Source organism: Cicer arietinum, chromosome 7 (assembly GCF_000331145.2).
Source record: "Cicer arietinum cultivar CDC Frontier isolate Library 1 chromosome 7, Cicar.CDCFrontier_v2.0, whole genome shotgun sequence".
Taxonomy (NCBI): Eukaryota; Viridiplantae; Streptophyta; class Magnoliopsida; order Fabales; family Fabaceae; genus Cicer; species Cicer arietinum.
Window position 1 is genome coordinate 58,059,020 of NC_021166.2, and position 13,444 is coordinate 58,072,463.

At 25.3% G+C, this 13,444-nt stretch overlaps 1 protein-coding gene across 1 annotated transcript; it reads left to right on the forward strand.

Moving 5' to 3' along the window:
• Positions 1–470: 470 nt before the first annotated feature.
• LOC101488371 (IQ domain-containing protein IQM5-like) lies at positions 471–8,428 on the forward strand. Its single transcript, XM_027336638.2, has 9 exons — positions 471–656; positions 940–1,368; positions 4,219–4,300; positions 4,629–4,694; positions 4,804–4,892; positions 5,448–5,535; positions 6,890–7,120; positions 7,404–7,505; positions 7,615–8,428. Exons 2-9 carry the CDS (start codon positions 944–946, stop codon positions 8,005–8,007), a joined length of 1,476 nt encoding a protein of 491 aa, XP_027192439.2. The 5' UTR covers positions 471–656; positions 940–943; the 3' UTR covers positions 8,008–8,428.
• The last annotated feature ends 5,016 nt before the right edge of the window (positions 8,429–13,444 follow it).

Below are 13,444 nucleotides of genomic sequence, written 5' to 3' on the forward strand. Positions count from 1 at the left end.
ATTCTGTTTCATTCACATCTCCGCGTATACACTTTTCACATACACACTCATGTTGCACCTTCTACAAGTCACAATATTATTATTATTATTATTATTATTATTATTATTATTATTATTATTATTCAATTTCTATATTCAAAACAACCCATTTTATGGGACTAGTATCAAGTCACATCACACAAAATTTCTTATTTTTCATTCAAACCAAACTATTTCATTAATTCCTAATAAATATTTCAAAGTTTGTCAAAAATTAATACATCTAAAAATTAGAATTACTACTGCACTAAAATTAAAGATATAAAATTAATTAAAAAATATTTTATCTATAATCTATTTTATGTTGGTCCCACAATAAAATTTATCAAAATCCGTCACTGATTATTAGAAGTTCTATGAATAAGTTTTTAGTGATATTTACCATTTCGTATACCGACAAAATATAATAATCTCATAGTTGTGAACATTTTTATAGTATCTCTTTCTCTTACGTATTTTGAAAGTAGTCGCTAGAATAAACTTTCCACCCTTTACATGTATTCCAAAGCTGTGCCTTATATAAGAGTTGTGAAGTGCCCCATTTCCAAGACTTAAATCTATTTCTATCTTTTCATAGAGAGAATCATAAAGAAGCTTACTATTTCATACTATAAAAGGTGACCTTCTCTTTCATCACTTATTATGATAATGAAGTTTCTATTGATGGAATACTTTAATTGACTCTTATAAGTTACATTCATTTTGATGATTGATATGTAAATATGTTCCTAACTCCTAAGTTTTGTTTCTTATAATATATTATATTAATATTTGTCCTCAATAAAAAGTGAGGAAGAGTGCTTTTTTATTTTAAGCCAAAAAAATATGCCACTTTTTTTCTTTGCTTTTCTCAAATGTAAAGTAATTAAATTTCTCAATGATTCATATTTCATTTTGCAGAAGAATGCAAATGATGACAATAAGAGCAATAGATTATGAATCTAAGGAAGGAGAAAATACCTTGATGAGAACAATGAGTTTCAAAAGTGAAAGAAAATTAGATGATTTATATAATCAAGAAGAATTAGATGAAGGTATTGTTGAAGAATCTACATGTTCAAAGAGGAGGAAAGTTGGAAATTTGAAGCTGCAAACTTCATTCTCATTCAAATATTTAGTTACAGAGAACTCTGCTTCAAAAGAAACTTTTGTTGATGATATTTTCAGTAATGAAAGCTCCACAATTTTGTTACAAGAACCAGAAATTTGGTTTTCACCAAAGTCCATTGGAGAGCTTGATGTGGCTGCAATAAAGCTGCAGAAAGTTTACAAGAGTTATAGGACTAGAAGAAATTTGGCAGATTGTGCTGTTGTTTGTGAGGAGCTATGGTAATTTATTTGTCTCAATTTCAATATCTAAGTTTATCATATTTACTTTTGGATTTAATTCAAATATATTATTGTTAGAATATTAGAAAATATTAGTTTGGAACTAGTCACTTCCCTTATTTTATCACATTATAAATAATTATTTAATTTATAAAATCACATTATCATAACTCTTAAGAACATGTCATAAGTTCAATTTTAAGGAATATTGACAACATATTGTAAAAAGTCTTTTTAATTTTTTTTAATTTTTTTTTTATATATATATAAAAAAGTATTGTATACATCATTCATCAACTTCACCACACAATCAAAAGGGAATATTGTCAACATAATCCAAACTTAGAGAAGCCTAAAATCAAAGAATGTTAACTGTTAATTTGCATAAACTTTTAGATATGATGAGCTATGAAAGGATGCTAATTGAATATTTGAGATACACCAAATATAAGTAGAGATGCCTAGCATAGTGGTCGTTAAATGTCATATCCAACTTGGTTATTCTCTCACCTTAAACTTTTTGTTATGTAAATTATATCACACTGCAAAAGAGGATTGAAGGGCATGCTTAATATAAATGGATGCATTTTAACCACTTAAATGTTTGAATGTGTATTAATTAGTATTAATTACTAATAAGATATATTTCTTCCGTCATAAAATAATTTAATTATTTCATATATATTTAAAAAATTGTATAAATAAAAGTTAAAAAAATATTATTTTTTTAAATTATTTTTATTAGATATTGATGTATTATAAATATTATAAATATATAATAATATCAATGTAAAAAATATTAATTAAATAATATTAATTAAATAATCTAATTAAAAATAGTACATTAAAAATTAAAATGATTAATTATTTTAGCAGCATTATATTAATTAAATCAATTATTTTAAGACAGAAAATACATTATATTAATTAATTATGCACATGGTTATATATCAGTGACTAATTGTAGATAATGATTATGGTAGAGTCGGTTCTTAGGCTTCATTTTATAGTTGTACTTATTTTATGAGAAAGTATAGGGGTGAGAATAAGTCAGGTCAGACTTTGAAAGATTTGAGTCTGACCTACGATTACTTTTTTAGGCCTAATTTTGTCCTATGGCTTATCTAGGCTTTTTATTCCGGCCTGACCTAGAAGCCTATTTAAAATCTTTATTCATATTAAAACATTTAAATGTTCTACTCATATCAGATACCAATATCAATGTACACATATATATATATATTAAACAAAAAATAAATTTTCTAACAAAATAATTTAAAAAAATCTGAAACAAACAATAAATTTTAGTTTCAAATAATAGATTTTTTTTTCTGAAACAAATGCACCCACTATTACCCGTCAAACAAATATAGAACGACTTGATGGACTAATTGAATGGTTACCGAATATGGAACAACTACCAAATATAGAATGACTATTGAGTGGTTGACTAATTGATAGAATTTAAAATAGGAAATAATATTATTAATATGATAATAAAAAATAAAATTAATAAATAATAAAATATATATAGGCCGATCTGTCAAACTTAATAGAGCTTTTTTATAAGTCTGAGTCTAATCTGACATATTTAAATAAATAGGCTTTAAAAATAACCTGAATCTAATATTTTTATTAAATATATCATACGCCCATAGCCCCTTACGGACAGTCTAACTTATTGTCATCCTAATATAGTAAATTGTTATAGTTCACCATGTTATAGACAATCATTAATCTAGAGTATCTTATTTCTATTAATATTGGATAAGTTACATTTATACAATTGTTTTTATATCATTAATATATCACATTAATTTTTATTTATTTCCGTATTGATAATTTTTGTTAATATTGCACGTGTTTAACTCTTGCTTTAAGTGTTGTTTTAACATCTGACTTGTACTTTTAGGCTTAATGAGAGTTGATAAGTAAATGATTTGTAATAAAAAAATTAATATTAAAAAATATGTTTTAAAATTGATTTATAATTTTAGAATATCCCTTAGAATTAGATTTTATATTATTTATTTTCATTTTTATTCTTATTATTATTATTATTATTATTATTATTATTATTATTATTTATTTATGATGAGTCTATTGGTTCTTATAAATAAAAAATATTATTGAGTTTTTTTGTATCAAATCAATATACAGTGGTTTTGTTAGTTCTATTATTAAAACTAGGTGTGTTTATAGGTAGAGGTAAATCTGCGAACTCGATCACCCAAATTAATCCAATTCATATTTTGACTCAACTCATTTAAGTTCGGGTATAACCCGTACCAACTCATTGAAATTCAATTATATTCGATTCGGGTAGCGGATTTAATATTTCGAACCCATGAACCTGCAAATCCAATTTATTGACATGACATATATATTTATTTATTTTACTATTGATGTATAGTTAAAATTTAGTTGTTCAACTATGTTTGATAATTTGTTGCTAATTTAATTGATTTAAATGTTTTGTTATGATTGTAGCTGTATTTTAAGTATTAAAATATATATTGTGATATAATTTTATTATTTTTTAGATGTTCAAGTATTTAAATTTAATTATTTTAAAAAAAAAATATATTTTCCTTTATTATCCATAAATTCAACCGCTCATAATTGAGTTTGTTTGGTTCAAATTTGATGAAAAAATTGATCGAATCGTATATCAAATTTGACTAAAAATACCCAACTTAAATCGTATACACCCCTAATTAAAACCCTACCCTTCTTTCTCTTTATCACATTTCTTATAAATTTTCATGATAAACAAGTTTACATACTGATTGATTTCTTTATGTTTTACTAAAATTAATTGATTATTCATTTTTTTTTTAACTTTTACAGGTGGAAGGATTTAGACTTTGCTGCTCCTAAGTCAGAAACAGCTCTTTCAAAATGGGCAAGAGCTAGGACTATGGCTGCTAAGGTACCCTTTAATGTCAAAGGCTACACAGTCTTTGAATAAATTATCTTGGATAATGGAGAATGTCTTTTTAATGTTGTTTGCTTCAATTATATATAGCCATTGGTTTTATTTAAAAATTAAAACTTTATTAGAATTTTCATGTGATATAATTTGATTAATTGATATTGATTTGGCTTTTTCAATCATATATTTGACTGGGACCATAGGGAAGAATTCAAAGTTTTCAATCTCTTTCCGACACAATTCTTTTGTATTTTGTTATCAATTTACTTTTTTTTTTTTTTTTTTTTTTTAATTTTTGACTCACTTTTGTTTTGTTTGTTGGTAGGTGGGAAAAGGGTTGTGTAAAGATGATAACGCACAGAATTTAGCTCTTAGACATTGGCTTGAAGCTGTAAGCTCATATTCTAAAATGTTGACTTTAATCAAATTTTAAAATTAATTTAATTATTAGACTATAAAGATGATTAAAAAGCAAGCTAATATTTTCTTGTATTTTGCAGATTGATCCTCGTCACCGTTATGGTCACAACTTGCACTTGTACTATGATGTTTGGTTTCATAGCCAGAGTCCACAACCTTTTTTCTATTGGTAAAATTATTTACAATGCAAGTATTAATTTAGATTCTTGTAAAAATTAAATGTTTAGTTTAAGAAAAATATATTTTCTATTTAAATATTTATTTTTTCATTTAAAATAGATCTTCATAAAAATGAAATGTTTGGTTTAAAATAGTTACTTTTTATTTTTATATGTAAAGATTTTTTTTTAATTTAAAATAGTTTCTCACAAAAATTAAAATAAACTCATTTTATTTTTAAAGATTTGTATGGTAAACTGTAAAATCAATTATTTTTATTTCATTTTATTTAAAAAATAATAATAAACTTTACCGTAATTAATTCAGACAACTATAAATTTAAATTTAAAAAAACGTTTAACTTATCTATATAAACATTTATTAATTTAAAGACTGAAATCAATTATTTTTTATATAAATATTTTATAAATAATGTGCCAGTGGGCAATTAAATGTGTTGAAAAATATAACAATAGTTTTATACGAAACACATAAACTACATGTCAGATTAAAATTGTGATCGCTTGATTTTAAAATTTTATTATTGTATGTTGATGATATTAAGGTTGGATGTTGGAGATGGAAAAGAAGTAAATCTTGAAGAGTGTGTAAGAAGTGATTTACAGAGGCAGTGCATAAAATACCTTGGCCCAGTAAGTTATTTCACCTCATGAAATTGACAATGGCACATAACATATAATTGGACTTTATTATATTTTTATATTATTTTTTGATATTGATGGAAGTAAAGCCGTGTACTAGGTAATGCTTGGTCAATTATAGAGTGCTATGGTGTATATAGGAACTAAGTTAGCTTTATTGTTATTAAATTAAAATAGGTACAAAATCCAATTTTCTTTTATATCTATTTAAAAGATAAAACAGTCTACTTTTTAAAAAATAAACATCAACCCTACATTAATGTTTATTTTGAAAAGGAGGGTAAACTGATTTTTTTTTTAAATTGGGATATTAAAAAAAATCTACCATACCCATTGATTAGTAAAGTAAAGAGTATTGGATTCTGTATCCACAATTAAATTTATATTACCTTATTTAAAAAATTTATTTTTTTATTTATTAAAATATTTTAGTATATAGTAAAAATAATTTTTTTGGAAAGAGTAATTTTTATTTTTTTAAAATTTTCTTACTGGAATTTTCAAGAACGAAGAACAAAATTTCTGAGTTATTTTCAATATCGGATATTCTAAAATTTCTTATAGTTATTTTCCAAAATCAAAAAATTTAATTTCGGAGAGTTAGTCTCATCCAAAAATTTAAAAATTCAGTAAATATTCTCAATCGAAAATTTCATTTTTGAAATTTCCGGTATTGAAATATAACTATCGAAAATTTTAAATTTCCTATTGAAACTCTCAGAAATTTTATTTGTTCCTGAAATTTCTAGTATAATTTATTTATTTTTTTGTTCAAAATTTTAATAAAATAAAATAAACGACTGAAAAGTTAAAGGTATAGATTTTCGATAGTTAATTTTAATCTACCCTAAATTTTAAAATTAAAAAAAAAAAATTGTAATAAAAATTTTATGAATAAATAAAATTTTCGGGAGTTTAAATCGAAAATTTGAAATTTTTGCTATTAAAAAATAACAACTGAAAATTTCGTATATGAAATTTTCAGTAAAAGAATTTCGTAGAATTTTTTTTTACTTTTTCTTGAAATTTTAGAATATCTGATTTTTTTAAATAATTTTTACTGTATATTTAAAAATATTTAATAAATTAAAGAATAAAAATTTTAAATAAGAGAATATAAATTCAATTGTAGGGACACAAAATACATTTGTATAAAGTAACATGTCATTTGTGTTAGTATGTTCAATGCACTATATAAAGACCACACCTTTTGAATATTATTATTTTTTGGCAAATTTTTTTTTGTTTACACTTTTTAATAGTTTGACTTTACTTAAAATATACTTGAGCAGCCACCAAAATATTCTCTAATATAAGAGTTCAACTTTTTGGCTTGCTTATGTAGAAAGAAAGGGAAGTATATGAAGTGACTATAGAGCAAGGAAAATTTGTTTACAAGAAAAGCAAAAACCTTGTACACACTTCTGAGGGATCAAAGTGGATTTTTGTTCTTAGCTCATCAAGACTTTTGTATGTTGGGGAGAAGAAGAAAGGCCAATTTCAGCACTCAAGTTTTGTAGCTGGGGCTGCTACTATTTCATCTGGGAGATTGGTTGTCCACAATGGTATTCTTCATGTATGTTACATATTCTATACATAAATTCTCATTCATTTATCTTATAGACAAATTTAATAATTATTTTTATTTTAAGTCGTTGCAAAGTCATTGAATTTGAATTAGATGTGTACAAAACTAAAAATAAAAAATATTAAGAAAAAAATTGAAAAATATTTTACTTTCTTTATTTGCATAGTGATACTTTTAAATAAAAAAAATATTATTACATTAGTAATTTTCTATTCACCAGAGTTTAAACTATAATCTTTAATTAATGTTGATTGATTTTATTTTTATTCAGGCTATATGGCCCTATAGCGGTCATTATCGTCCTACAGAAAAGAATTTTATGGAATTCATTGGCTTTTTGATGGAACAAAATGTGGACTTGACAAATGTAAAGGTGAATTAATAATTTTGAAGCAATTTTCCCTTTATAGATTATTCTATTTTGGCTTTGATTCGAAATCACTAAAAAAAAATTGTATTAATATCATAATTTCCTTATGCAGAAGTATCCAATTGATGATGATATCCCACCAGAACCTATTGTCATTGGGCTTCAATTTGAGTCGACAAAGACTAATAATGCAACTTCAATTGACTCATCCAAAATGTGCAGCCAAAATAATGTGACAACTTCACAACATAAAGAGTCCAAATCATTGTCAAGCAAATGGACCACTGGAGCTGGTCCTAGAATTGGTTGTGTTAGGGAATACCCAACAAAACTCCAAGCAAAGGCACTTGAACAACTCAATCTATCACCAAGAGTCAACAATGGAAAAGTTTTTAATAGGACACCTATTCCCTCACCAAGGCCTACTCCAGATATCCACTTGTCTCCTAGACTTGTACACATGGGAATTCCTAGCCCAAGAATAAATGCTACTTCTCACAATTAAAATTTTATTTTTTGGCGGTTAGGTCGCAGAGAATTTTTAACATTTACTCAAAATCGCGACAAATTTCTTACATCTAAATAGGAGTTGAGTTTTGCAACTTCAATAGAAGCATGATCGATTGGACGCAAGTTTGGAGTTTCTAATGCAAAACTAAACACATGTTTAGTATTAGCAATATTTTATATTTTCATATTAGCATATCTTTAGGTTAGACTATAGGATTAAGTTTACCACATAAAATATCTAACCCATTATTCATTTTCTTTTCATTTAGTATTTTTTATTCTTGCCCAATTCTTTTGGTTATGTAGCATATGATGAATAATAATTTTTCCCCCTCCCTTCATTTGTTTACCCAATTGTATTTTGAGAGTTGGATCAATATTCCATTCTTGTTAGTCAAATAATATAATTAAAAATTCTTTTATAGTTTCTAATATGACTCTTTCTTACTCAATAAGATACCTTAGCCAATGACTAGTCACTGTGGCGTGAAGATGAGGCAACATGTCAATATTGCCAAAAGAAAATGGTCTCATATTCCACATACAGATAATGTGGACATACTAAGAGCAATGTTCCCTTTATGCATCATTTTTTGGTGATAGTAATATATAGTATGTATTTGAAAGTCAAGATTTGAATTGGTTTGGTTCAAGTATATAAATGTGTTGTAGATATGAGCCAAATTGACCAAATTCTACTAAGTAAGCTAGGGAATGAATCTAGAGACTGTTTCTAATGTAAAAAGTTATTCCTTACAATATTCTAAGTGAAGCTGAACCAAACAAAATTCCCCAAATTTCCTTCAACTTTTATTTTGTCAGCAGAGAATGAACTTATACAATTACATTGATGAGACAGTTTGATAAGCCAAACCAAACCAAACTTATCATACTTCCTCCTATTCTTTATTTATTTGACTTAGTTGCATTTTTTATTCTCCAAATTTATCATGCTTGCAAAAATAGTTTCTATTTTGTAAAATCAAATTTTTTGATTGTTCAAATATCATTTTGTTGTAGTTTTGGTGACAATTTAGATTTTTTACTCCAAAAGAGGGGATATGAGATATTTTTAATTGACATGACATTAAGCATGTTAAAGTGTCAAAATATAAGTAGGTTATTTAATAATTATATTATTAAATTATTTTTTTTCTCTCAATTCAAATATTATTTTGGCCCCTTAAATAATTTATGTTATATTTTGATCCTTTAACTATGATTATGTGCTATTTTGATTATCTCATCACTTTTAATGAAAAAATCATTAAGTTGAACCTACACGTCAACTTGGACGGATGACAAAATTGTCTAAGTCTTCCATCTAAATTTCCTCCTCCTCCTCTTCTTCATGTTGTTTTTCTTCTTTGAATTCAAACCGATAAAAACAACAAAACAATAACAAAAGAAAAAACAACAAATTCATACTTTGCACATTCAAAACCAAATTAATTGAGAATTCCAACAAATGAGATCAATGAAAAAACAATAAATCTAAATCCACACAAAACACTTTAACAAACCCATAAATTGAAGAAAAATCCAGTACAGTCCAAACCCATAAAAACTTAAATTCACGCACAAGAAAAAAATACTTTAACAAGATCTGGAAAAATCTTCAACATAAATTCAAGAAAAATAAGATTTAAAAAAATATGAGTTCATGTTTCTCCAATGAACATTTTGTTTCTACAAAGCATTTCAAATCAAATAAGAAAGAAGAAAGATTAGGGATGCTATAATCAACAAAAACAACAAGAAAAACAAGAAGAATGGAGAAAAGTGTATGAAAACTCTAATTTTGACTTTTTTATGGATGATTCAGACAATGTAGTTGCGAGTGTTGACATGTAGATTCAATTTAACATTTTTTTAAAATTAAAATTAACGCAACTAACCAAAGTGACTAATAAAATTATATTTAAGAGAATAAAATAAAACAAAAATTAATTAAATGATCAAGAAAAAAGATATGAAAAAAAAATTAGCTACCAAATAAACAATTACATATTTCTATAAGTAGCATAAAAATTTAGAATTGAAAAAAATATCTTTAGAAAATGTAATATTCTTAATACTATTTATCTCGGACTGGATTTTGTGAATTTTTCTTCTAGATCATGTGCTGAAGGCACAACAAACTATTAACCTCAAACCAAAAACACAAATAAATAAAAATATTTTTTATAGCGATTTCGATCTTTAATGAGCAATTCATATAATACTCTCAAACAAAATAAAAAATATCTATAAGTAAAAGAGAGAATATATTTTTACTAAATTATTTTTATAAAATGTATTAATATATTAATCATTACCATAAATACAAAATAGAAGATATAGACTTGAAAATAATGTAAGTAATAATATATATATTTGAAAAATAACAATTAATATTGCATTAAAAATTAAATGAATCATTTATTTCAAAACAATTGTTTTTTACAAATGCATCACTTATTATTTATGGATGTGCACTTTTGAACATAACACGTGAGAAAAGTTGTTCTCTTATTCTTTTTCTTGTCATAAATTATACGAGTGTTCTTTTTTAAAATACATTGCATTATCTTTTTAATGGAAGACGCATAGACTAAATTTTATTTTTAATTAAATTAAAAAAAATTTGTCTATATTATACTTGAAATGTAAAGTCACACATAGAAGATGAAGTCGCACACTATAAAGTACATGAAAAAAATAGCAATGCTCAAATAAATGAACAACATACAATTAAAATTAAATTATTATGAGATTTGAAATATAAATGTTTTCAAAAATTTGCAAATCATCTAGTCTCACATGATAACGAAGGAAAACAATTTCACATTATACAACAATTCCGCTTCCGCTAAATAGATTCAAACATTCAAGATAGGGTTACTCAACATGTCAACTACAAATTATTTCATATATAAAATATTTTCATAAATAAATTTTTATAACTCAACATCGATTATTACTCTTTTGTCTTATTCAAGTACGATTTAGTATTCAAAAATAAATTTATCATGAAATTTATACAAATACCCAAGATACCTGAATTTTGTCTAATTGCCTAGCCACAATTATTACAGGTTAAAATTTTCCTACACTTATAGATGTAGCTGAAGTATAGATATATATTTTGTCATTAGGATCTTCATTTAAAATAAAATAAAAATTGAGCAAAAGAAACACCATGTTGATTAATGTATGTAGTAAGCAAAGACTTTTACTTTTTCAAGATACCTCCACTACATTTTTTATTTGAGCTATTGTTTAAACATTTATTTGAAAATACTAATTTATATTTTAGTGGTGAACTTTGACGAGGGTAAATCATAAAAATAATATATAGATTTGAACTTATAAACAATCAATATATAGAATTATATATAGAAATAATAAGTATAGGTTGAAAAAAGTAAAGACAAAAATAATAACCTTTTCATCCATTGATACCAACTCCATGACACAAAAGTTATGTTTTGCATTCAAGTCTAGTACAAATCACAAACGCACAACTCAAACAATAATGTCCCTAGACTCCTTTGCATGAGTAATGGTTGAAACAAAATCATGTTTTCCGGCCATTGCAATTTTCAGTTTTATAACATACAACAAAAGTGAAATTGTGAATTTTCCTAACAATACGGTTTTGGTTAATGAACCAGTGCATCATAGTTCTTATTTATAAATAGAAAACCCTAGATAAGAGGGATGAATTAGAAAAATGAACAATAATAACTATTTAACTTTCCCAATAATTACAAACATGTAAATATAATTCGATTCTTTGTTTTTTTTTTTTTTTTGAGTTGATTGAAATTTGTAATTGTGGCTTCATGATTGGATGCAAATAAGACTTGTGGGATATAAAGAGGAGAGAGTTGAGAAGAGACAAATAATCGAGTTTCGTTTGTTTCTCAATTTTTTTATAACTCAATTTTTTCAAAGGTATATCTTATTTTTTTCTCTCATAATTCGTTTGATTTCTCTAATTCATTATTTCCGTTTTCTTTCATTTTTCAACCTCTATATAATAGTAATAGTATTCGATAAAAAATTTAAATTTTTTGTAAAACTAAAATTTATAATATATGTTTTCATACTTTTTACATTTATCATTCATGCTTGTACCTTGTTTTAGTGGCATCCCTAATGCCTATCATTTAATTTCAAATAAATTTTATTTGGTTTTCTTAAAAAAAAAAATGTGTGTATTATCCAAAAATTGCAATGATAATACTAATAATAATTAATCACTCAAAATTTAATAAATAAACAAATTACAAAATAAAAAAATAAAAAATATATATGAATAATAATAATAGCTGGTTTCTATAAATAGAATTAAAATATGTCAAACTTGCTATAATATAATATTTGCATTGTTTTATTGGATAGATTTGAGATTCATAAAACAATATTTGCTTTATTTTATTGTATAGATTTGAGATTCATAAAATGTGAAAACTCCAAACTATACATGTCATATACAATAATACAAAATAAAGACACTGTTGTATTAAAGCATAAAGCTTTAAAATACCTTACCATTGTTATGTAATGTTTTGGGCTTTATTATAATGGGCTGCAATGTTGGGCCTGAGATGATCCATCAACAAACGACAGCGTTTCTTTGTATCCAATGGTCACATTCATGACAGGTCAACTCAAGAACAAGACATGAGTTGAGAACAGAACATCATTAATTCATCAAAAAAGCAAAAGAAAAGTTTTCATATCCGTTACGGTTTTTTCTTCTTTGTTTTTGTTCTTTTTCTTTTTCACTGATATTTCAAATTTCAAAACTTCTTTTCTTCTTCTACAAGAACACCTTCAAACTCATAACACACACTGCATCATCAACATTCTCACTATCTTGCATTTTTCTCTGCAAAAATAAGTTCTTTTCTCAAATGGGTGGTTCTGGAAGCTGGTTTAAATCACTTTTTCCTGTAAGAAAGCCCTCCACAATCTTTTTTTCTTCTTCTCTTCTTGGTGTTTTTTTGGTTTGGTTCTGGTGATGATTATTTAGACCATGGTTGGATAATTAAGTGCTTTTAGTACAAGTACTTATCAAATAAGTGCTTTTTATATAAACCATTTTCTATCAAAGAAATAAAATAATATCAAATTGTTTTCATAAGTAGTTTTCATAAACTATTCCAGATAAGTTTATGGAAATAAGCTGAAATGTCTAAACTTTTTTCATAAGCTCTTCCAAAGAGTCTTAGAAGTGCTTATGTTAGTAGACCCTTATTATTGTGTTTGTGGTTTTTCAGGAGAAGAGTAAGAGAAAATGGAAGTTATGGAGGAGTTCTGCAGAAGGTGGTTATGATAAATATTCTTATTCTTCGTTTGTGGTGAATGAAGAAGCATTTGCTGCTGCAATGGCTGCTGTGGTAAGAACTCCACACAAAGATTTCTTGGTGATCAAGCAGGAA